The sequence below is a fragment of the Phaenicophaeus curvirostris genome, chromosome 6 (genome assembly GCF_032191515.1).
Source record: "Phaenicophaeus curvirostris isolate KB17595 chromosome 6, BPBGC_Pcur_1.0, whole genome shotgun sequence".
Taxonomy (NCBI): domain Eukaryota; kingdom Metazoa; phylum Chordata; class Aves; order Cuculiformes; family Cuculidae; genus Phaenicophaeus; species Phaenicophaeus curvirostris.
Genome location: NC_091397.1, coordinates 56,200,002 through 56,226,786, shown reverse-complemented (window position 1 = coordinate 56,226,786; position 26,785 = coordinate 56,200,002). Strand labels below are relative to the sequence as shown.

The following is a 26,785-nucleotide window of genomic DNA, read 5'->3' as shown; positions in this document are numbered from 1 at the left end:
GTCTTGCATTCTGTACCCTAAACCTAGAACTGAGGCTATAAGAAAACTGGAATGAACTAACGGTTTTGCCTAAATTAATTTTTATTTAACTATTTAAATATTCCCTGTAATTCAATTGTGAACTTAAGCTCATGGGTAGGAGCACAAAGTAACATTAGATTTGTTACTTAGGTTGACATATATTTAACTTGTTGCAAAACCCCTCCAGGGATGGGGCAGCCACAGCTTCCCTGGGAAACCTGGGCCAGGGCCTCACCACTCTCATAGCAAAGAAATTCCTCCTTAAGTCTAGTCTAAATCTGCCCCTCTCCTGTTTAAACCCATTGCCCCTCGTCCTATCACCATAAACCTTTGTAAACTGTCCCTCCCCAGCTTTCTTGCAGCCCTTTCAGGTGCTGGAAGGTCGCTATAAGGAGGCTCCTCGGAGCCTTCTCTTCTCCAGGCTGAACAACCCCAACTCTCTCAGCTTGTCCTTGTATGGGAGGTGCTCCAGCCCTCTGATGAAAATACAAAAACGACTAGAGAAATTATGCATCTGCTTAACCAGTTGTTTAGAGACACAGTATAAGTATTTTGCAGGCTATTTCACTTCATAACCAGTATCAGTAGCTTATAAAAATGGCGTTCTCAAATCCATTCACAACAAAGCAGTGATGAGGCTGCTGCCATCCTTGGGGAGAAAAGAACTGCTAACACCAAGACCTCTGCCCAAATAGTCTGTTAAAAAAGCAATTAGAATAAAATAAATCAAAGAGGAAACAGTTACAAATTATTTCAGGATTGTGAGTTTTAGAAACGGCCACCTAATTCTAGCAATTATTCATACATTACATCCATGTCCAACATAGAAATTATTACCTCTTTCACTTGTTCTTCAAACGGATGGTATCACATCAGTCAACACAAGCACAAAACTCGCCACAGCGAGCAATGCTGCTGCCACTTAGAGATTTACATGGACTAGTGCTAAATGGCATTGTTGGGTTGTTAGGACTAAGTGCTGGAAAAAACAATCCCCGTGTTGAGTACGGGGACGGTGATTTCTGGTTTCAGCTCCTGGGCAACACATCTGTGGAACAACTGCTCCATAGCCAATTAACACAACTTCACAGCCCTTGACAAATACCATAACCTGGCAAGAAGCGGTCACCTCTCTCTTGCTTTCGATTACCGTAATTCCCTGAGTCTGAATGCCTCCCCCAAGTCAGCCCCAGGGCTATTAAGACATTAGGAAGAAATTCTTCACGCTGAGGGTGGGGAGGCCCTGGCCCAGGGAAGCTGTGGCTGCCCCATCCCTGGAGGGGTTCAAGGCCAGGTTGGATGGGGCCTTGGGCAGCCTGAGCTAGTGGGAGGTGTCCCTGCTCGTGGCAGGGGGGTTGGAACAGGATTACCTTTAAGATCCCTTCCAACCCATTCTAGGATACTGATGAATCATAGATGAATCTGATGCTTTTGCATCCTGTTGCCTCATCATTTCTGCAGACTACAGAAATGCCCACATTTCTCCATTAGACTTCAGCATTTCTATTTACAGTGAACAATTTTCTTAACATCTCCTAATTTTACTGGACCACCAGTAAAATGACTTGTGCTGAACTTCAGTGTTCTGGGCCTTTTGCATTCATCTTGCCAAGAGTTTTCAACTGCAACCGATGGATAAAACACAATGGATAAAAAGCATTGAGTAATAACCATTAGGTTAGAACTCATTTTGTCACCAGCTTCTCCTGGCATACTGTATGCAAGCTTTTAAAAAGAGCTGGATGTGTTTGTGATTCTTTTAATTACTTGTAAATAGTTCCTGGCACTGACATTCAGAAGTAGTTAACAAAATTACGTTTCTTAGGCTCACCCGCTTAAAATTATGACAAATTCTTTTGGTGGCATTCCCTGACAATCGGGATGAAATGATTTTTGCTGTGAGGGCTTTGTAGTCCTATTCCTTTTGCTGTGCCAACATCAACATTCAACCAGCCACATGGCGAGTTATTTCACAGAGCAAAACTTGCCAGAAATCTAAACAAAGTCAATAGTGTTTCTCTCCTCAAAACATCTCACCATGACTCCAGCAACTGCCAAAGATGGCAAAAGAGAAAGCTGGACTACCCACTCTGCTGAGCCATCCATGTAGCTGCATGTTGATTCTCACGGCCCACAAGGCTCCTGAGAAGACAGATAAATGCTGACTTTATTATCCATACAACATATCAAGCTTTGTCTATCACATATTACACGTTGGTATTAAAAGCACAACAAAAGACAAGAAACTATATCTCAGTGGAATTAACTTTTATTGATGGGAAAAAAGGTTTACACATAGTTGTAGGCTTTTCCATCCATACTTTCAAAACTCCAAAAAGGCCCGGAAACCAAACTTGCTTCATCGTTACTGCAATACCAAAAAGTCGGCGGGTTTTGTTATTATTGTTTAAATGAACAGCAAATTATAGAACTAATTGCTATGTTCAATAAATATTTTTGCTCCTGCACCAATTAAGGGGGAATATTCAACCAAGTACAATAAAAGCACCAGGATTTTTACAGCTTGAACTTCAAATGATATCCACTGTGTAGCAACCCAGAAAATTTACTTATAAAACACAACCTTAATTTCGAATGTACAAGGATCTGTTTTCCCAGTCAGTCAAATACCAAGTTCTGCTCTAGCTCAAATAGTCTACACTCAAAGCAACTACCTGACAAAAAAAAAATAATAAAAAAAAATCCTCTGGTTCATGACTATCTAAGTAAATTTGTCATTACAGAAAAGGCTCAAAGTCATTACTTGTTTATCAAAGTAATAGGTAAACATTTTAACAGAAAGATTAACAAGTTACTTGGAAATGCAGGTTTATATTAAAGTATCCGAGTGTGTATATTACATATGACATGCAAGCCTTAAAAATATCAATGCTCTCTTGTCACTAGTTGGGAGTCCAATTGTTTTAAAAACAGAATAGGAATGACTTCCAAAATGCATCAGCACTTTGGGCGCTCTATTTCCTTTTACTGAAGATGTTTTACTACACAAACTACAACAATTACAATATTTAAGAGTATTACAATAAGAAGGGATGTAAAACAGGAATACTTCAACTGAAATATGTATATTCTAAATGAACCAAAGATTTGTAGAAGAGCTGGATGGAGGACAAGGAAGGGAGGGATGAGAGGAAAAGCAGTAAGGAAGCTAAGATCTGAACTTTGTACTTAAAAATTATGTCATCATGTCCACAACTGTAATTCTTCTGATATTCAGTAGCGCCCTGGAAGAAAAAAAGAAGACAATTACTATAAACTAACTGTACACACATCAACTTAGCTTTAATGTACCCAAGTTTTTTGCTTTCAAATTCAGAATTTCCACTGATCTATTAATACTAGTATCAATCAGGCTTAAGTCAGCCAGATTCTATTTATTCACTGGTATTTACTTACTTGGACTATAGGAACGGGATCTTGATCGTGATCGGTATCGACTATAGTAAGGCGATGGTGATCGTCTCCTTTAAAGGAAATTAAAAAAGAAACCAGACAACATCCATTATGAAAGAAGCCTTATTCACATCACTTCTACAGAGCAGAACCATTTCCTTAGCACCGAGAGACTTGGCCTGCATGAATGATTTCAGCTTTACTTGGCTGTGGCTTACAGTTATTTAACAAATGCTTTATTTCTCTATTTGATGTGCTTAAAACTGCAAGATATTCCCAGACACAGAATTTGATAAAGTCTCACTAGCCAGGCAAACACATGAAGTGCTTTTACAGATGCCTATAATTCTTGAACAACATTCTCTGAAACTAGATAACTTTCAAAACAGTGAGATGGTTATGAAATGTCAAGCATGAAAAACCTCATCTACAAATAACCCCTTTTTAAACAGCACCGTGTGTCAGCTGTCCCTGGTTCTATATACAGCATGGAAACATGAGTTCATTTTCTGTGTCCACTATATTCATAGAGGCCATGCTCTACCTCCTTCAGGTAGCAAAATTAACCCCTTGCCCAACCGTTTGCTCTAAAACAGAATGACAGACGCTGAAGATTACGACTACATAGTGACACTAACACTGAGCAAGCACGTATGCAGAATTCTGCTACAAACTGAATAACATTTTTTGCAACCTAACTTCTCAGTTTTTCCAACAAATTCACTACTCCTACAGAAATAAAATAAGCATTGGGTACCTGTATCTGTAGTCATATTCTTCATATCTGTCATATCCTCTGTCATACCCTCTATCATAATACGAGTCACGGCGACGACCTGCTCCACCACCACCACCTCCTCCACTGCTATTAGAGAAAAAGAAAAAAATTACTTTAGACATCTAGTCTTCATCTCAATTTAAACTACTTTAAGGAGTTCTTAAAGCGTTTTTATACACCAAACACTTAGGACTATGCCACAAAATCTAACAATGAAACATTTAAAGAAAAACTCCTCCAAAAAACCCCACAAAACCCATCAGGGATTTGAGCCTAATTCTGATCAAAATTGAAGGCAAATAAGCATCTTATTTCAGTAAGCCCAGGGTGCATTAACTGACTGCTAGATATACATCTTTAAAATAATAATTTCTTCAGCATTTCTTTATAAATAATGATACAATAAACTACAGTAGGATTTAATAGCGTATGTGAACCACAGTAACACATTATTTACATGAATAACTTTGTGATAAAGTACAATTTGCACAACTCTAAAGTGTCAAACAAAAAAAAAAAAAAAAGGAAAGAAAAGAAAAGAGGCATCCATAGCTCTATTTATTTCTTCAATCAGGCTCCAAACATTCAGTTTAAATCAGGAAAGGAGGGAACTCCTTACTGTGTTGGCCTGCCCATGTAGATGCCTGGGGTGGGTGTATGTGCTCTCTTGGTGATTGAGTAATCCACCCGAATCCTCCTGCCATCCAGCTCCATACCATTCGCATGCTCCATTGCCTGCAGGAGAAGGAACAGGGACATGAAACCTGCAACCTAGTGGCAACTATGGTGGGCTATGGACAAACCACATTACTTTCCATCAGAAAAACAAGCCCTGAATTTGCTTTATTTAGAGTGGTTTCTAGTGCCCCACTGTGGCAAGTGGCTCATCTCTGTCCCCGGGCCCGCTTGCCGGCAGCGTGCGGCAGTGTTACAGGGCAGTAATGTGACACGCCATCCCTTCTTAAAAAAGCATAAGCACTTAAAAAAGTGCTAACCATTAACAGTCACTTCCCTAGGCTTTGTCTTCTTCCTACCAGATAGGTAAACTGAAAGTCAAAACTCATTTTTTCTGAAAACTGCATCTTTCCTACTGCCGCCTGCGCCCCAGAGGGGCTGGGCGGATTCGAAAGCCGTGCAGAACAGTGGCTTCCTGTAGGGTGCATATGGCTGGATTACTGCTAGTCGGCTGCCATTTCATGCTCTCCCAGCCTCCTGCCATCTCCCTTACAAGGACCTACCCCAGCAGAGCTTAGTAAAATGGCGGGTTCAGCCTACATGGATACCTAATTACAACCTTCCTCCCCACTCCCTCGCACAATAGCAGCTCGCTCCAGCGATACGCAGAGGGTCTGTGCCTCCAGACCCGTCCGCAGCCCGCGCACACGCTCACTGGGGGTTCTAGCCCCCGCTTCTCTAGGCTTTGAGAATCAATACAATGGCCTTTCACAAACTCTAAATCATGAAAACAGTTTTGCAAAGGAGCATGGCATACTTTTAAGAATTATATTCACGCAAAAGTAACTTCCAAGAAAAAAAACACACCAACCCAAAACAAACTCCACACAAACCCACAAATTTAAGAATTTAACAAACAGTTGATGCTGGACTTAAAAAGCTATTACAATTTGCAAAGGACAATTTTTTTTTTTAATACTTTCATCAGTAGCTCCAGGATTTCTGAAATACCAGCACACACTGCTGACAACATGAAGCCCAGCTCTTAGCCTAATTGACATTATTTTCATTTTTCATGTGTGGAGAAAAGAGGCTGCTACAAAACTGACCTAAAGCCACCACTATCTTCCTATTAATAAACTCTGAGGAACAATACACAACCTCAAAACATGAAGATGCCTCTAAGCAGCGCATTTAAAAAAAAAAAATCTGGTTTTAAATAATGAAACAAACAACTATTCAGAAATGCAACTTTTTGCAGCTCTGTAACAAGAACTTTGCTGAATTAACATACAGGTTATAGAGGAGGAAACAAAACCCTGACACCCACATGACTCAACTGTAATGTTCCCAAACTGGAAGTGACCGAATTATCACTAACCTATTTCACTACGCTTAGTACGCTGTTTTAAGAACGCTGTTTAGAGCTATACTACATCGCCACCTAGCGAGTTCTGTTCCCATACAAAAATAAAAATACATTTAGCTAACTGCAAGGCAGAACCGAAGAGCATTTCAAGTCTTTCAACACACACTAAAGCATGTTTAGTGAACAAAACGTGATCATTAGCACTAGCTTCCAAGCCTTGAGACTTCTTTTTTCTTAAGCCCTATTCCACAAGGATGATCTAAATTAAATCTGTGCACACATCCTAGGAATGCCTGTATGCACAAATCTAAAAATGAAGGCTGCAAATAGGTGGCTGAAAAAAGGAGCTTTGTGATGCCTTGAAAGATAAGAAATTTTCAGCTTCATGGCATTTTTCTGTCTGATCAAAAACTTGCTAAGTAATAAGCCTAGCTGACAAGAAGTCACCACAAATCCAGAACACCTGGAACATATGCCTGTCTTAGCTAAAAGAAGAAACATTTAAGAGGAAGAGTTCTTGGACACAGGGAGCAGCACAGAGCCTCCACAAAACTCAAGACATCTTGGTCACAACATCTAACGCCCTACTCAATATTAAAACTTTATTTTTCTTAGCTTTCAACAGCTATCAGGAATAACAGCCAATTAAAAAAATAAAATAATAACAATCTTTAATAAATATGCAGACACAGCAAAGCCTCTTACAGTTCTGACTATATACCCTAACTGCAGAAAAGCCCAAATCTACAATAAGACATGACGAATCCAACAATAATTGACACTATCACTTACATTTAATCATTGGCAAGTGGAAATTCCTTCCAAAGATGCTTTCAAATTCTCCGCATCATTCTTAATGTGCACATCTCAAGTCTTTGAAACAAAGTACTGAAGTTTACATTATTAGCTAACAACTGCTGCAACATGATTAAAAGCCCTATTTGAAAATCTGGTTACAGATGAGTGATAAAATAGTATTTACTTTGTACAAAGGCTGTGAAAAGATATTGGTGATTCCGATTACTGACATTTTTGAGGCTGTTTTTAAGCTTAAAACAGTTTATAATCAAATTTTGGATTTTACAATTTTATTAGAATAGAGTGTCATATTCAAAACAAATTTCAGTTTGCTTTTCTTGTTGGTTTTGGGTATCCATGAATGCTGTGTTAAGAACATATTTAAACGTCAAAGGGAAAAAAAATTGCACATTCACTCTAACAATGCAGAAGACATTCTCATATATTGTTTAAAAGAAGTGTAATGAAAACTTTTGAAGAGAAAAATCAAATTACATTGGGGTTTAAGACACACAATACCCTCTTGGGAACCTTTAACTGTCAACAGTCCATTTTTATTTCAACCTGTTTTTTCTTCCAAATACCTGAATGTTGTTAAAAGACTCGCGTGGCTTTCACAAGATGACAGTAAGCAAGCAGGAGGACAGGATTCCTATAAACATGCACTGTTATTTTTGGTTGTAAATTCTAAGGAAAAATTGACTTTGAGGCCAGCATACACATCTATATGTTTGCAGTCAGAAAACAGAGCGAGAATTGGAAATGGCCCAGGTAATAATTCAATCTGAGATGACAGTTTTAAACCTACAGCAGTCTATCCATAATAACAAAACGCCTTCAAATTATTATCTATAGGGTGTTAGTTTGACAAAATGAGTAGTTCCTAGACTACAGGATCACGGCCTCCAGTGGCTTGAAACAGCTAGAAAGAAAGCATTAAATTTAATAGATTTCAGTTTCTTTTGATATTTGTCACAGTATGTGGCATTTTCAGCGTGTACTGCTCTACCTAACCTAAATGCTAATACAAGTTTGGAAACACTAACCATTTAACTGTATGCACAAGTTAGCACAGGTGACTGGTATTAGTTAAACAATCAAGAATTCACTGAAAGAAATAAAATTATTTTTCAGTCTGCATTATGCCACAAAGGAGAGCTTGGACAACGAAACAACAGAGGAAGTTTCTGCAACCTGCACTGTGCTCGCTGGGGGAAACGTTGGGGAGGAAGTGGGGAGAAGGGAGGGAGAGAACTTGACTTGGCAGAGATGTCACAGTCATCTTACATTTCTGCTATGGAGTTCAAGGTACCATTTGCATTGTACAAAAGATCATCGAGGCTTCATTTCAACTGCGCGTGGCAGGTTAAATGCCTTGCAAATTAAAATGAAAAACCCTGTCATCATTCTGGTCTTTGCCAACTGAATTATGTTAATAGTCCAGTTTGCCTGTATAAAGTTTGTCTTGACTGCTAACAAACATTACCTCAGAAAACGGTTCTGAAAGATTGTCAAAACTATAAAGAGCATAAAACTAGCATTAGAAAACAGAAAACTCCACATTGCCAACAGCTGCTGTAGCTAATGCTTCTCAGATGAGTTCTGGCTACAAACACACAGTACATTCATAACAGCCTCAGTTTAAACGACAACTAATACTTCATATTCCAAGTTACTGAAAAGCTGGATAGTGGCACGTGAAATCCCTGGCAACTGTAGTAAGAATCCGATCCTTAAAACAGCCTGGGTTTTTCACTCATAATCCTCTCTATTGTTAACCCCAAGATAAATCAGCCCCCCCCCCCAAAGTAGCTTTTTTCCCTCATCCCAGTACATAAGGGTTTGCACTCCTCTAAACACAGGAAGAAAATCCCAATGTGATGGGCAGGTGAATATCCTTTATAATTTAGTGAAAATATTGCAAAACTGCAATATTATAACACTGGCTCAGTGCCAGCATTGCAAATACCGAGAACTATATAAGAATGAATGTCAATTTTGAGAAAGGTCTTCAACAGATGTTTACAGATGTTGCCCTTTGCATAATGTTACACATATGGTTCTGAAGACCTAGCAGAAGGTTGGCTAAGATAAGACAAGAAACTTCAACAGGCAATGAGGTAAAAAAGCAATACCAAATATTACTTGGAAAAGTTATGCAGAAAAGCAACGTAACTTCACAACAAATGGAAAACAACACCTGTAAGAGAATAAATACCCTTTTTTCTAGAAATAGGTAGATAATTCATAAGCTTTTCAAATAGCTTTGAACAAGCACAGCAAAAAGAACATCAGAACAGCAAATGCTTGGACTTTTTGGAAAAGGGACTGTCAATAGTCAACATTTATTGTCTGCTATCACCTTCTGAACTAAAGACAGCATCCACGAGCATATTTATATGGCTATCTTGCAAACACTACACCATTGCAATACAAGACATCTGATAGCAAAGCTACCTTAAAGTCTCACCTTGATCTCAGCAGACGTTGAAAACAGAGTAGAAGAGATTCCGTAAGAAATCTCCTTTAGAATGGACATGAAGGCCCAACAGTTCTTTCCCAGTTCTGTTAAGGTGGAATGAATCTACTGTGATGCTCTGACAACCGCTCTACCTACTAGTTATCAGATGCTAAAACGCTGCTCCTCTTCATAACCAAGACGATCATAAACAGCTAAGGACAAGGATACTACAGTGTTACAATCAATCTGTTCTACAAGTCTAAATCAGCTGAAGTGAAAAACTTTACTGCTGCCCCTTTGTTATTTTTTAGGACACTACACAGTATCACCTTTAAAAAATTCTTACATTGTCTATGGATTTCCATCACATTGAGCCAGCTAACAATTCTGAATATCTTCACCACCATATGGACTTAGAAACATTGTATGGCTTGGTTTCAAAAACCTGACACGTTGCAACATTTTAAACAGCTCAATAACTGATCCAATTTGTAACAATGGTAACTAACAGCTACAAAGATCCCCAAGAATTTCAGCTACAATAGAATCCACACAATACAGATACCAACCCATCTTAAACCAAACTATGGAAAATTTAAGTAGAACTACTCAATTCATCTGGTATTGGATTTTTAATTTTAACAGCGTTTGAGAACATGTCAGCTGAGAGGCTTCCCAACATTGCCTCTCTTGGAAGGACAATGGCAAAGACAATGGGAAATCCTCTTTTCTTTTTTTTTTTTTTGGTAGAGTTCTACACATTTCATGCATCTATGATTGCTTTAATAGGGCTGAAATCTAGCTCAGCATCTCATCTAGAGTTTTAGATTCTCTTTATTCAGAGGCTTAGGATGTTGGGGATTGGGTTTTTAAGAGAAAAGGTATTTACTGAAAACAAAAGTAGTTCAAGTATCATTAGTTCTATGAATAGATCAAATCTGAAAAGTTGAGTTATAGTCCATGCAGAGAATTACTTCATGTCCCTCAGTGTTTTCCTGCAGGGCCTGTCACAGAGTTTCACGCCTATAGCTCCATCTCACTTTTCTACGTTAAGCTGCCACTTACTGTCATCTTCAAATCTTCCTCAAGGCCCATGAAATCAAATCAAATAAACAGGTTTTCCTCCTGCCCTCTTTGCCAAAGTACTTCAGTTATATAAACCCTGAGTGTTGGGAAGTTTTGCATCCTTTCCCCCCCCCAACATGCACTGGCCCATTGGGGAGGAAAAAATGAGTTTAATTACATTCCAAATCACTTCAGTTCCTGCTCAAGATGTTCATCTTTATTTCTGTATTTCTGACTGCAAGTAACATCCCTTCTTTTTCCCCTTTGCATTCCAGTTTTGTAGTATCTGCCAAAACAGCTTTATACTAAACAAATTACTTCATGCTACTTACACGGAACATTCTAAGAAATGCATGGTGTTATGCATGACCATTGCTCATGGCAACTAGGAAAAAACCCTACTTTTGAAGGCAGATGAAGTTGTAAGATAGACAAGACTGGCCCATGAATGTGACAAGAAATACTGTGCAAGTATTCTGGATGTTAAATGTTCTATGAAACGGTCACATTTTCAAAATCCCACTGAACTTTGACTGCAAAGAAATACAAGGCTAGAAGTTAGAAGACAGTAGGTCACTAAAGGTGTATATACAGCTACCCATTCCATTAACTCCTCTCTCCACCTAAGTGATAGTGGAGAAAATGCAGAAGGGACACCAAAGAAAGCTGTGTCCTTGTACTTACCCCTACAACCTGCAACCACCACACATACGTACATGTACAAATTCCACATATGCACATGTACAAATTCTACTCTTCCAATAAACTGATTCTCATACTATATACCAGAAATCAGTCAAAAATCAGAACCAAGCATAGTCCAACAAAGCCACCCATGAAATACTTTCTTTTCCTCATTAAGATACCAACTAGGATTGGAGGTTTCATTTTTTTTCAGCTACTGACAGTAGGCTCCCATAGTTGCCATCCTCCCTCCCTTCAATGCTAAGTGAGAAGAGTCATAATCAAGTATTATGCATATACTTACCTAATGTAAACACAAACAGCAAATCTGAAACACCTGCCCAAGACTATTAATCTATAAAAAAGATGCTTGAAGTCTGTGACTTGGTTTGCCCAGAAGGAAGAGCAACCTCCACAGTGAAAGCTTCAAGAAAAAACACTTCTTGACACAAGTATGTCTTCAGTTTTAACAGCAGTTTCAACTACAAATATCAGTAAATCTAGCAAAGCCCATAGCATCCTTACAAAGGCGGAAAAAAAAAAAAAGGTACTGCTTCCTGTGAACCGTAATAGAGACTGCTGTGCATACTCTTTAATTCTTCCTTATGTATCAATTACACTAACAACTTGGTCCAGCTGTTTGGTCCAGCTGTAAAAAACTAACTATGCGACTAGCAAATCACTGACCAATGCACAAATCAAGCCAACATGCACTATTTTTCAAATGTGTGATGACATGCTTTTAGAGAATAAAAGAGAAATCACAGAGAATCTTCAGAATTTTCATATGTACAGAAAGCTATTTTGGAAAGTCAACTTCCAAGATATTTCAAAAACACTAGAAGGCTTCTACATCTGTCTAAAGAAAAATCAATCTCACTGCAAGAACTTGCTAGTGAATACACACTCAAAACCGTTTTGGTTTGTGGTTTTTGGATATAATAACAGAGATAGGCATGAAGACAATGCACAAGGAGCACACATGTTCAGCGTGGTAAAGCATGAACTCACCTCTTTAGAATCATCAATTCTCTCAAAATAAACGAAAGCAAATCCTCTTGATCGTCCAGTCCGTTGATCATAAACTACATTGACACCAGTCAAAGGTCCATAACGGGAAAAGACTTCACGCAAGTCTCTCTCAGTGGTATACAAACTGAGACCAAACACTCCAAGACATGTATTAGGATCTGGATTGGCCTGGTGAGACAAATGTTCAACTCCAATTAAGTTTTTATAAAAAACAAGTTACACATTCTCATATCAAAATTTCTCAATGGTTAAAAATTTTTAATTAGAAGAAAACTAAACAGTTTATTACCACACTTAACACCATGACGGTTGTAATTCCAATTCTAAGACTTTTCTGCACGGTCACCACTGGTACTGAAGAGCACACACTGCCACCAGTTGTACACACTAAATGAATTTGAGCTCCTTAGCACAGAAAGTTGAACTATATTTTAGCTTCTACCAAAACTTCCTCCTCCCTCAACATTTCCTAACCTGCTATACTGAAAGTCAATATTTACATTTGGAAGTTTATCTTTTTCCATTTGTAACTGGCAGCTTCCTTCATTAGATAGTAACAAGTGCTTATGCCAGTTCTATGAAACTGATCCAAAAGCACTCACACTTTTCTAGAGTAAGACTCTCAATTCCTTAACATGATGTAAGACACAGGGACACAGGTCTACTTAATATATTGCATTTTAACTAAAGGAAGTTGAACATGAAATTGTACAAGGTAAAAAGGTTCGAAGTTTCTCTACAGGCCAGAGAATTCATCTAACGCCAATTCCACTGTAAGAATTATTTTGATCAAAAATAACATTTTTTCAATTAAGCTTCTGGCAGCTGTTACACTAGACACAGCAATTTAAAACAGCAGCAACAGGAATAGGGATTTAACGTTTCTGTTAAAATAATAACTGGAAGCTGACAGAGTTGAAATTTCTATTTCAGCTTCAGATTTTCAAAGCCACTGACACACAGTAAGTCATGCCTCAAAGCTTGCCTTCCAGCCTGATTCGAAGAATTAACAAGTTTAGATCTTCTGTCATGTTCTTTTCAGATCTTTTGTTCAGGAATTCATGGTGAAAATAAGATACCCAAACTCCTCATTCCTTCTTTCCATTTGTCAAAGCTAAAACTTTTGTTTTAAGACATGAATCTTTTACAATTCCTTACTACAGCTGAAGAGCACAACAAAAACTGGGAGTTTGTAATTTCAAAGTTTTAATTAAGTTTAGGTTTCATTTTCACTCCACGTTTCAATCTATCTCATAATTCAGTGGCATTAACAGCTATACTTGTTTTATTACTGAAACTCTTCTGAGTCTAATGAAATCTCTCAGCTTTTTAAGTAATTGTTTGTATAAGTCATTCCACGCAGTATGTATCAGTATATCAGTATTGTCTTTTTGCCTCCCACCACCCCTCTTACACTTAAACCCCATCACCTTTTCTGAGGCAGGAAACTACTGAATCAGTCTGTGCACCTTAAGCAACAACTGACAGTTACCTCATCACTGGAAGGACTAAACTGAGTGAGGAACTAAAAGACAGCCTTTATACTGGCTTTTTGTACAGCCTCCCATTAACACAGTGTACAAGCTCCCTCTTCAAGATCAGAAGTGGCAAAATTGCTACCAATTTCCCTGGTGTCTTCAGGATGTTGCTACTTAGAGGATTCAAATATTGATTTGAGTTTCATTTTGACACTACTAGAACTACTTCTTACAAATAATGTGGAATTCACTGTGAAAACAAACTTTGTTTCACAGAGTCATTTCCAAGGCAAAATGACTTCAAGTAACTCCTGAAGTAGCAAAGCAGATTCATTCATCTTTCACCAGGAAATCTGCTAACCCTTTTGAAGTTCAGTTACTCCTTCTATCCTTTCAAGACATTAGATACATATTTACTACATCTTGATTACACACTGGCAACAGTCCATAAAAAATATAACTACGAATGTTGCTTCACAACTGCTCAAGTCACTGTACATCAGCACTGCTGTAGTCTTGCCCTTTTCTACACACTCTTGTCTTCCCCCTCATATTGCCTCATCTGGCTCTGGTGAGATGCTTCACCAAGACAAGCCTGCAAAAAAACTATGCTCTTTTTGACAGAATTAGTGAAAAACTCAGACAAACTCTAAACCAGATCAAAACTAAAAGGATCAGAAAAGTATCACAGCCCTCAGCAAGGAAAAGGCAGACCTGTGGGTAACAGCACTCATTTAGATCAGCCAGAAGTGATGTGGAACCAGAAACTAAGCCTGGATTCTAAATGCAGCCATTGGGAGAAATCTCTCAGAGCAATGTAAGAATAGTATCTATACTTCCTCTGTCTGTACCAAGATATCTCTCATCTAACTTTTGAGAGACTTACTGATTCTTTTCATAACTATAAATTTTTCTAGTCTACAAAGATTTACACATTAGCTAAACAACACAGGGGGTTATTTCTTCAAGTTAAACCAAATCAATTATTCAGAGGTATAAAATCACAATCAACTTTCAACATACAATGCTGCATGTTATAAGCGAATAAACAACTTGAGAATTTTCTGCTTTGGCTCCTCTAGTCAATTTTATCAATACTGTCGGGTTGTAAGCATGCACAGAAAAGGTCTCATTTTTGTGAAGGGTACACATATGCAGAACTGTAACAAAAAATATCAGAAGGGTTCAACTTCTAGAGCAGATAAAATCAGGTATTGCCCTATCTGCACATACTGACTTGCAATGGTGTGATTTTCAACAGATTTCTAAAACTGCCCTGCCAGTTGCAGGCCCAAGAAATAAGTGCCCAGCAGTAAGAACAGAGGTTGTTCCTCTCCCCACCCCCAATCTTTTGTATCCTCCAGCGACAAGACAGCAACTCCAATTCAGGCTGCAGGTAACCTGCACTACTGATGTAAGCAGCAACTGTTTTGTTGATACTCAGCCTTGATGAACATGACATACTCTGCTGCCAGTGTGCCTTCTCCTGTTGGACATGGGAGAATGACTACGGCTCCTTCGACGACGATATTCTGGTGTGTACGATCTGCTTCGAGAACGTCTCCTATGGGAATGAGAATGGGAATGGGATCTGGAACGAGTGTAACGTCTGTGCGAATGTCTTCTGGACCTGGATCTTCAACAAAAAGAAAGCTTTTAGTTAGGTCATATGCACATAATGTATTGAATTTTAAGCCTTACACATCCTGGAGAAAAATCCTACAGTGCTGCAGTACCTACAAATGAAGTCCATCTATGCTTGAAAATCATTCAAGACAAAAAAAGTACTCTATTTAACTCCTCAAGCATTCCTTTGCATTCTAGATGATGGTAAGCTCAGTTTTAAACAGGCATTATGCTGTCAAAGTTGCATGAATTCATACAGTCATCATATCCTAACAACAGGCAGTTAGTTATCCAGCTAAACACTGTGAGAAGCTTTAACATTAGGCTGAACTCGGGTAATTCAGAGCACAGAATCTCTTTTACTGGCTGCCTTGGTTTACAGTGTGTAACCAGGGAAGATGGACTACTGATCTCTCCCAAGAACTGGGAAGGAGGAACAACATAATACTATGCAATTCTGCTTCCCCCTCCAGAGCTACAAACGCTTATATCTGCTCTCTCTCTCCATTGATGAAAGGATTTGGTAGCTCTCTTATTTCTATCAGTATGATGATACAAGGGAAGAGAGAAGATCGATAATATAAGCCAGGCAATAGTTATGACATATTCAGGGGAAAAAAAAAAAAAAAGACAGGTCTCCTCTGGTCTGAGCAAGCTCTCTCAGAACTGAGAACTATAAAACTTTGCCTCTGCACACACACACTTGGGGTAGAAAAGTACAGAAGGCATGTGCCGTATCAAAAAATGAATTTATGGCTTAAAGGTCTCATAAATCAAGAAGCTATCCACACCCAATTTAAGCCATAGTTTTCAGATTTTGTTTTTAAAGCCTCTAATGAAGGAATGTCAAGAACTTTCCCAAGTAGCGTTTTCCAACATTTCCAAGAGTTACAGAGCTTACTCCTTTCATCTAATCTACCTTCGCGGCAATTCTCACCTGACTTTTCTTTTTTTCCCTAAAGGCGAAGTCCACATGAGTTCCCATCCAAAAGATTTTGAGAAGGAAGCAAGAGCTTTTAAAGAATTGAGATGCAAGCCCCTTTGAACTGAGATGCAATTCCTTCTCTCTCTTCTGTTAGTCGTGATCTCTACTTTACTACTTCTATTTATATTACTCTCGCTTTCTGTACCCGTGCTTTATTACTCACGGAATCTTGCCCCAACTGTATCCACCTACATAACCACTAACATGCAAATCAACACAGCCCTGTTAATACAATCCAGAAAGTTTATAATTTTTACAGGGGGAAAAGAAATCTCAAGAACAGGCATAAGCTGTAACATCAAACTGCCATTAATAACTTCCTGGACATACCTTGATTTTGATCTTGATCTAGAGTGAGATTCAGAATGTTTGGAAGCCCTCGACGGACTGCGAGATCCTGACCTGCTCTCCGATTTTACACGAGCAGGACTCCCAGCTGGAGATTTTGACTGGGAGCGAGACTCCTAACAAAAAAGACAGTATTAAAAATGGTATTGGTTGTATAAATGCCTAACTCCTAACATTTAAAGTAGAGTAATTCTATTATATTGATTGCTCCTGAAAAACAAATGGTTAGGCAACACCCTCCAAAACAAATTTCATTTTTCTAACCCACTGTTAATATTGTATGCTTTCCTCAAATAGGTCCCTGCTTGAACCAGATCACCAATTCTCTATTAACTAAGTAATCATGCAAATTCATCTACAACTTGATCATACAGACACTGGAACATAAACCATACATTTACTTAACCTAGGACCCATTCATTCTTCCAGATTCTTTTAATTCTACTTCACTCTTGCTTTCTACTTTTCTTCATTCTTCATTGAGTTTTTCATTTTTCATACTTCGTGTATTCTTCCCCAATTCAAACAATTCATTATAGCCTTAAAAAAATATTCAAGTGCTTCTATCTGACCAATCTTCTGTTCAATTTTTTCCCCCATTCAATTTTAATTTTCTGATCTTTAATACTTTTCATTAGCCTTCTTTTATCTTGATTTATCTTCCACATTCTTGGAAAAAACTCTTCAATTTCTTCACGAACATTAACCTTAATGGAAAAAGAACATTTAGTATATTTAAGCACGTGGGGATTATAAAACTCTGCTGGAGTTCAGATGTTATCTACCAAATCGAAAAGCCAGCAGGTAAAGTGCAAGAAACTACTTTACAAAACAACCTTTTTTTTTAAAAAAAATATCTTTATAACTGTATAAGTGTCTACTTTCTAACAGTGAGCTTACTGAGTTCTCAGTGCTTTACTCTATTTTCAAAGCTACCCTCCTCCCCTTTCAGATTTTAAGATACATAAATACACTAAAAACTAATTAGCACAAATAAAGTATTGATACCCATAACTGATACTTCCCCTCTAAAATAATAACTATGTACTTCTCGGTATCGAATACCCCAAATCCTACTCCTACACATTACTAAGACACTCTCAGTTCAACAGAAAGGCCACAGATTTCAAGTCAAAACCTATCTATGCACATACTTACTCTCATAATACAGGCACACAGATATAAGCAACATAAATTGTTTTTCTTCCTACTTTTTCTTCCTCATTGTTATCCTATTTTCCTTGCATACAACATAATCAATATAAAACAAGATGTATAACAGTACAGTTCAAAGCCATCCAACAAAACTAAAGACAGGAGGTTTTTTTTCTTGCATGGTAACGCACACAAGAGAAAAAGTAGGAAAACAAGCAAACAAAGAGCAGGTTAGGACTTCCTCACATTTTGTAACATACAGCATTTCTAGGGAGCTCAGCTATAAAAAAACCCTACAGGATAGCATGCTACCTGCTTCACAAAAAAAGTGCAAATTGTTGATAAAAAGGTATAGCAAGTTCCCTCCCGCAAGTGTTTTGTTTCATGTATATTGGCATCATTTCTTCTCCTGCCTGTCCTCACAATGTTTTTCTCACATTATTTCTCACTCTGCATATGTCAAGATCCGCATTTTCTTGTGCAGCTAAATTCTTCAGTACTTTGGTCTGAAGTTCATGTCAAAGGATGCTGTCCTCACATTTCAAGACAATAAATTCCCCAGAAACAGAACCCGAGAGACTCCTTACCAACAGCTATTACAGCCACACTACCTTTCCCCTTTACCTCAATGAAAAGGACAAAGGATGCATGAAGAATATCACCTACTGGGATGATAAGCCTGTCAAAGTTATCAATGAAGGCTGAATTCGAAGCCTGGCTGTGACACGTAGCCTGCATAATCAGGTCTGCATTACAGGTTACCCTTCCTAAGCTGGCTATCTGCTGATCAAGCTACATGACTTTCACTGGCATAAAAGGATGTACGCACAATTAAACATTACTGAATTTTATTTGGTGTTTTTATTTTACATTTCAAATTCAATCCTTACTATAAAAGACACATTTCCTTTTAGAACCACTAACAACCTTATTAATCTATTTCTGTACTCTTCATCGTTTGCTAGCCTCTTGAATTCTTCCCGTTACATTCCATCCCCTGCAAAAATTACCAACTTCTCTGAGTATTACTTCTATTTCCCTCACTAGTAAAAGGGATCAGCAATATAGAAAAACATTTATTGTGACATCATTCCAATTTCAATGAAAAAAATCAATAAAAAACAAGAACCTGCACTCCTTTATGAGGATACTGCGTAGTCCACATTTTTAACATTTGAAATATCAATTCTCAAACAGAACTTTGGAAACCTGAACAAAACAATCAAAACATCAGAACAACAAACCACAAAAAAAAAACCAACCAAAAAAACCAACAAAAACCACACTGCACAGTCTACAAGTGTTGTGAGGTAACAAAAAATACCAAGGACAGAATCACTTCCATACAATGCAAAAGCTAGCTTAGTGTCCTTATCCAGTCAACTGAAGCATTCTACCACACTACCCATAAGAGTTTTTAATAGTTGCCAAAAGCAAATGTTACATGGCCAAGTCCTTTTGGAACTATCTGTTTAAGCCCTTTAGGGCTTCACTCACAAACCTGCAACTTTGAAATGGAAGTGACAGAGGTGATAGTATAAATTCTGACACATTTCAAACTTCCTCAAAGTAACTGTACGTGTAAACTGCAGCTAAAGAGAAATTACCTGTTAGCAGTTGCATACTGTGTCTGTCATTGGCAGGCAATTACGTCTCATCTTCTGATGCAACATAGATCCCCTAGTTATGCCTCCTACAGTGCTTCAAAAGGAGAGACTAAGGGAATCACAATAATCTGCAAGAGTTTAAGGGTGATGCTAAAAAAGTACCTAATGAGATTTATATCAGCAGGACTACAGGCAGGGATTAAGAGATTTGGAGATTCAAAGAGTTACAAAGGGAGATTTAAAAAAAATTTTCTCCCCTACTTCCTACTATAAGGAAATAATTAGCAAGCTACATCTTAAGTCTATACCACAGACCACCCCAACTGTTCTGTGTAAGCAACTTAGATCCATTCTGCAACCCAAACAAGAAAATTAAACAGTAACATCATTTCTTAGTATGTCATGTTTAACGAGAAGCAATTAAGACACTCCTATTACCCAAAGCCTTAAAATCTCTCAATTCTGTACTAGCCTTCATGCAATTTATACATTTTGATCTTAGCTCCATCACTATCAAAGAAATTAATTTAAATACTGCTTAAGAGAGAAGACAAATTTCCCTGGATCCTCAACATTTTATGTTTCTGTTCTAAAGATTCTCAGCCGTTCAAGGGCCACAGAAAAGACTCATTTCTTAAACTTAGTTCCCAACCCCACAACTGTCTTACAAAACAGTATGTACCTTAACGTCTTCAGCTTTATTATGCAGCTGTTCAGTCACTACTCTCACCCTTACAAACCTGTAGGCAGACACTCACTGTGACCATGCCAAACTATCTAGATTTGCTATCACTACAGCCTGTACAAGGGGCATTCAGCTAACAACCCTTTTCCCATGGCAAAGCTGAAAAAAACCCCAAAACAAAACAAACAACAACCCAAAACAAAAACCCCAAACCAAACAAAAAGCACACCAAAACCCCCACCTAAAATAATAATCTTAAAAATCTCAATCGTGGCAGTGAGCTTCCTCAGAACTAGATGTGATGGCTTCCTCAAGTACAAACCAGCAAATAGTATTAATGATTCACCAAGAAGTGGAACTTGGAGCCAAAGAAATTATTGTAGGAAAACAAAACGTAAAGACTACAACTCCAGTTACCGATTCTCTGGATAAGAAGATGCACAGCTGTAAGTACTTAAAAGGGAAGTGAAGAGTATTTTTCATCCTTTCTACCTTCTCTCTTCCCAGAAAGAACAACGCAAAACAAAGTAGTATGGAAAGGGTACCTCCCCCACCACCCCACTACCTCATGATCACATAAACCCAGACACAAAACAGCCATCAACAACTTTAGATGACGTGGTTGAGCAAGACGTCAGTCATGTCAACACAGTTCACCCTTACTGTTACAACTCTTGAAACTATAGAATCAATGCAATTGAGATCTACCGTTCACCTTCCTTGCATCCTTCAAAAGAAATGCTACTTTCCAATATAATTGTTTTTTTAAAAGCATTTGAAGCACTTCTATGCAAAGCAGAACTGCAGAAGTATTTTTCAATTTTCCACCTACTATGAGAGGGTATGATAAAGAAGCGGGGTAGGCCCAAGAAAATTGTTCTTTTACACCACTCTTCTGTCATGCCTTACCTCATCTCACACCTTATCATTTCAGAGTATGACAGAAAGTCTATCAAAATATAGAGTGAGAAGCTAAATAAAAAGAACTGAATAAGCTTATATTAGGCTTCCCATAGCAAAGCACAGGAAGTGAAACAGGAAAAAAAACCTAAAGCACAGAAATTTCAGCTGTAGGCAACTCAGGAGACTCCTTTCTTAATCCAGCTAATAGAGACCCCCACCCAAACTCAAAAACTAAAGTCCAACTTCATAAAGGAACAGAAAAATAGAAGCAGCCAAAAAAGAAACAGAAGCTCAGCAGCAGCTCGCGTTCACTGGATCAAACTGACAATTTAGCGCCATCTCATTTATGAGAAAGGACAACATTACAAACCCACCGTTTTGACAGGAATTACCAATCATCCCTGGAACTCACGAGAGAAGGTACATAGTTTTTGCTTCATACCATGTTCTGGCACTCAATACTAAAAATAAAACCGATCCCTTACTTAGCTGCTCTTCTCTAAGTATTTCCAAAGTATACCTCATAACCTTCCATGTGAAAAGCAACTCACAAGTTGTGCTATCTGGAAGACATATTTTGTCACCAACATCAGCAAACTTTATGCATTTCTCAATGATGCTGTTCTGACTAAAAGAAAAAAGGAAAAAAAGGGAAGAGGAAGCCTCAGCAACAAGCTTTTTGAAACTGCAGGTCTATCTTCTCACTGAGGCCTGAAAATATGCCTCTTCAGGGAGGGCTCTGTACTCGCTGCTTTATCACATATAGAAGATAAGAATGGAATTTCTTTTCAGAAAGAGCAGTCTTCCCAGCTGACATGGTCCAGAACAATCTAGCATCTATTACACTTGATTAAAAAACAAAACCAAAAAAACTGACTTCCAGAAAAACGTCTCCTTTTCCCATACTGGTCATTAGAAACCACAGGGCAACCACAGCACTCTCCAAGCAAACACAGAGCTCCTAAGCAGAAGCAGAGCTTCATGCCTCTATTTCAAAAGGTATGGAAAGAGACGTGCCTTCCTTTACACTGCCACTATGGGAGAGGCTGAATGCAGCCAATAGCTAAACAGACTTCCCCTGCATTATTGTTTTGGCAAAGACGTTATCTCAAAGGTGATCGAATTTAGGTAATGAACATTAGAACACACATGAAGCAAATACAAGACAACAGTTACTATCAAACTAATCCAAACAGCCACTTACATACACACGAGCGCCACTTCCTTCAACAAGATGGCTCACATGCAAAATCACGTATTTCTTCAAGTGCATTATTAGACTGAGATCACTGTGAGACTCTACACAGAGCACAAGGCATCTCATTCTAACAAAGGAAAACAACCAAGATGGTGATCTAAAGTGGAGTTCTATCTTCTGATAAAAAATTTTACATGTTTAGACAAACAGCACATTAGTATTTGTAGAAAACTACTAAGCTTTTAAAATTATAGAAATCAGACATTATCAGAAGCTCAAAAAAATAACTGACAGAATTTTCAAGCAAAGCTTCTAAAGTGCAGGTTGGTTCAGACTCCCACTTGTTCACTGCTCTGGAAAACATCACAGAATGTGCACCAAACGAACAATGCGCTATTAAAAATAACGATAAACACAAAAGGAAATATGAGCTGCCTGTCACCTGACAGCCATAGAAGATAAAAAAAAAAAAAGGCCCCATTTGTCTAACCTGCTTGCAAAGACCATTCAATGGCGACAAAATCCTATTACTTTCCCAAAAGTCAAGTCACTGGATAAGAAGCACAATTTAAAAACCCTTTTTTCTTCTTAATATCCATACAACTTAGCTCTAGTACATCCACTATACTTCTAATTCTTCTGCCAGTTTATTTCCATTAAGTCACCACGCTTGCTTGGGGGGGGGAGAGGGGAATTTCATCCATTCAACCAGCCACATTCTTAATACAGAACTTGCTTAAGTTGAAACAAAATGACACAAAACCAGAGCAGATGTAAATTAGTCTGAGCATATTTGATTAAGAAGAACCAATAAAGAAGCGTGATCAGGAACAAAAAAATCCAAAAAATATCTCTACGATGATTTTACCCAACATTTTAGAAAGAAAAGCTTTTAAATTGTACAAATCATGCAATAATATGCATATTTTCCATGATGATAATTTTAATCTAAACTAGAAAATGAGAATTATTTTAAAAACATAGTTTACAGGCAAAGCATACACATGGACAGCATCTCAATGCTACTAAAGATTTTTTTTTAACAAAAAGAAGTAAAATTCCTGATGGTAACGTGAGAAAATGAAAAAAAACCTAACTCATTTATCATTATTTATATATGAACATCTTTTTTCCTCAAAATACATACCACAAGAGGAAAACACTTTCTGATTAATGTTTCTTTAAGACAAAACTTCCTATGTATTAATAACCACCTTCATATTGGTCTCAGACTTCATCACTACTTCAAGAACTTCCACTGAGGTGCCTTGGGGACAATATGCATCTACACATCTACACAGATAGAATATAAAAGCACTTAAGCCAAATTTAAACTCCCTTACTCCTCTGGCATGGCTTTTTTTTTAAAAAAAAAAACAAAAACATATCACAGTATCGTAGAATTTAAACTGAAGGTGGGGTGGAAAGAACTGAAAGGGTACTGAGGATTCTTATTTGTGTCAATTTTCAGGAAAGGAGGTTCTTTGCAAATTTGTTTCCAGTTTCTGCAGTTCCTACTCCCATTTAAAACATACTCTCTCAGTTCCACATGCCTGCACAGAGCAAACTGAAGCACCAGGGCATTCAGTATGTGATGGAATTCTATCCAATTGGGAATAGCAGACTAAACACTAAAGCCCTGAAGTTACATAGGCTTAATTTTATGTCTGTGAGCACTTTCAGTGAATGTGAAATGTAAAATGTTGCAGTCTGAAATGTAGTTTCTTATTTCAAGTACGTTAGTAGCATGAACAAAAGAAAAGTATTTGTGAAGGGAAAAAAAGGAACTGCTTACAAATGTTCTTCATTAGAACAAAAAAACCCTCAAAACTATAGACGAATCAAGTATCTGTCACTACACTCCGTTAGAAAAAAAAAAAATAGTAATAGACAAGACACGGCCATGTGCCAGATTGACTGAGAAACTCTAGTGTTAGGAAATGAAAAGAGTTTTCTAAATGTAGCCCCATCATGGCCCAACAGCTCTCTACAACAGGTAAGTTTTCCACCACAAAAAAAAAACCCAAACAGGCCAACTAAGAAGTATCAGTCACAGAAACTGCTACATAGGACTTTTCAGACTTCACATAGTCTCGAAACATAATTTTACTTCTACACTGGGCAGAAGAAAGCGTGCAGAAATACTGAAACCACACAGCCATATCAGCTTTGTAAAAGGAAAAACAGATCCACTAAGGAACCTAACACAAATGTTCTGTGGACGAATCTGACATAAATACTTCCTAACAATAAAATGCAGTGGCAATACAGTCAAGAAAATAGTTTTTAAAAATATAGTCCTTACTGTAATATGTGAGATCTCAGTAAAAATTCAAAAATAGAAACAAGAAAGCATACTTGTTGCTCCATTGTCTCAGATTTAGTTCAGATATCAGTTTATTTAGCTGAAAATACCTGAGCTATATGGCCATCTCTGTACAAGCAATCAACACAAGAACAGTTTTGTTTACCTCACCTGAGGAACCAGCGGCAGTCACTGCACAGCCAGGTAGAGCACTCAGTCTAGGCAACGTTTTGTTTTATTTAGCTAACACTACAAAAGGGTAACAGTATTCGTGTAAAAATAATCACTGGAATACGACACCGCTCTTCCAAGCTCTTCCAAAATTTCACTGCTTGCTTCCCAAGGCAGCAATCCTATATAACTGCAAAGCTGGTTCATCAGAGAAGTCACCAAAAGGATGCTCAGGTGTTCCTGTAAGGCATCTCTAAAAACAACAACAAAAAATATCTCTGCAAAATTAAAAGAGCAAATAGTGATGGAGTAAGGACAAAGCACACATTTCATTCCTGTTGCAAGGAGCTCCTACTTCCTCCTTGTCCTGATCACAGAACGGTTTGGGTTGGAAGGGACCGTAAAGATGATCCAGTTCCAACTCCCCCTGCCACGGGCAGGGCCATCCCACCGATCAGGCTGCCCAAGGCCCCATCTACCTGGCCTAAGGAAATAAAAACCTAAGGGGGGGGGAAAAAATATCAGTAAGGAAAAAAAATAAAAAACCAAAACACACAGAGAAAGGAAGGGTCCAGTCACACGCGTACACCAACAGCTGCGGCCGCCGGCGGGAGGAGAGCAGCGGCGGCCCCGGCGAGGCAGCATCTCGCCCAGAGAAAGCCGGGACCGAGGCGCCCCCGCCCGCCCGGGGCCCCGCTCGCAGCGCCGGGAAGGCGGGGGGGGGGGGGCACCTCACGCAGGGCCCGGCCGGGCCCGGGAACCCGGGGAGCCATCTTAGAGCCCCCTCGGCACGGGCAGGGCCGGCCACTCACCCTCCCCTCGAAGTTGTTCTCCTCCACGTCGCTCATGTCGGCGGGGTCCTGGCCACGGGGCTGGGCGAACGGGGACGCTCGTCCCGAGCTGCAGCTGCGCCCGCGACCGACACTACCGCGCCTCGTCGTCGTTATCGCTACGCTTGCGGCCGCCGCCCGCCCCGCCTCCCCCCCGCGCCGCAGCCTCCCGGGCCCGGCTCCCGCGGCACCGCAAAATGGCGCCTCCGCTCCGGCTGCGCCCGGCACCGCGCGGGGGGCGGCGCGGGAAGGGGCGGGGGGGGGGGCGGGGGGAAGCGGTGCGCATGCGCGGAGCCCTCCCTCACTGCGCATGCGCCCCCGCGCTACCCCGTGCGCGCGCGACCGCCTCAGCCGGGGTTGGAGGCGGGGGTGGGGTGGTCTGCCTCGCAGAAAGCGGCCGTGGGTTCATAGAGTCATAGAATAATGGAATCACCACGTTGGAAAAGACCCACCAGATCATCGAGTCCAACCATTCCCATCAATCACTAAGCCATGTCCCTCAGCGCCTCGTCCACCCGTGCCTTAAACCCCTCCAGGGAAGGTGACTCAACCCCCTCCCTGGGCAGCCTCTACCAGGGACCAATGACCCTTTCTGTGAAGAATTTTTTCCTAATGTCCAGCCTGAACCTCCCCTGGCGGAGCTTGAGGCCATTCCCTCTTGTCCTGTCCCCTGTCCCTTGGGAGAAGAGGCCAGCTCCCTCCTCTCCACAACCTCCTTTCAGGGAGTTGTAAAGAGCAATGAGGTCTCCCCTCAGCCTCCTCCAGGCTAAACAACCTGTTCAGTTCAGTGCAGGATGGGGATGATGTGACTGAGAGCTGCCCTGCAGAAAAGGACTAAGGGTGCTGGATGATGAGAATCATAGAAGCGCGACAGGAGCCGGCAGCGTGCGCTCGCAGCCCAGAAGGCCAACGGTATCCGAGCTGCATCGAAAGGAGCTGGGCCAGCAGGGTGAGGGAGGGGAACATGCCCCTCTGTTCCTCTCCTGTGAGACCTCATCTAGACTAGTGTCCAGTTCTGGAATCCTCAACATAAGAAGGATGTGGAGCTGTTGGAACGGGCCCAGAGGAGGCTACAAAGATGATCAGAGGGCTGGAGCACCTCCCATATGAGGACAGGCTGAGAGAGTTGGGGTTGTTCAGCCTGGAGAAGAGAAGGCTGCAAGGGGATTTTATAGCGACCTTCCAGTACCTGAAAGA

The 26,785-nt window shown here is 39.5% G+C and overlaps 1 protein-coding gene across 7 annotated transcripts; it reads right to left on the bottom strand.

Annotated features, from left to right (window-relative positions):
* Positions 1 to 2,274: 2,274 nt before the first annotated feature.
* TRA2A (transformer 2 alpha homolog) lies at positions 2,275 to 25,818 on the bottom strand. 7 transcript variants are annotated; one of them, XM_069860279.1, is made up of 8 exons: positions 25,571 to 25,818; positions 16,717 to 16,850; positions 15,240 to 15,411; positions 12,277 to 12,465; positions 4,833 to 4,948; positions 4,193 to 4,297; positions 3,439 to 3,506; positions 2,275 to 3,266 (listed from the first exon to the last, which is right to left on the bottom strand). In XM_069860279.1, the coding sequence occupies exons 1-8, from the start codon at positions 25,604 to 25,606 to the stop codon at positions 3,256 to 3,258; spliced, it is 831 nt and encodes a 276-aa protein (XP_069716380.1). In that variant the 5' UTR covers positions 25,607 to 25,818; the 3' UTR covers positions 2,275 to 3,255. The 7 variants fall into 7 exon arrangements, with proteins under 7 accessions (XP_069716380.1, XP_069716383.1, XP_069716379.1 ...); XM_069860282.1 differs by having other exon boundaries at positions 4,193 to 4,300; positions 15,240 to 15,339; positions 16,717 to 17,441; positions 25,571 to 25,815; XM_069860278.1 differs by having other exon boundaries at positions 4,193 to 4,300; positions 25,571 to 25,815.
* Positions 25,819 to 26,785: the final 967 nt, after the last annotated feature.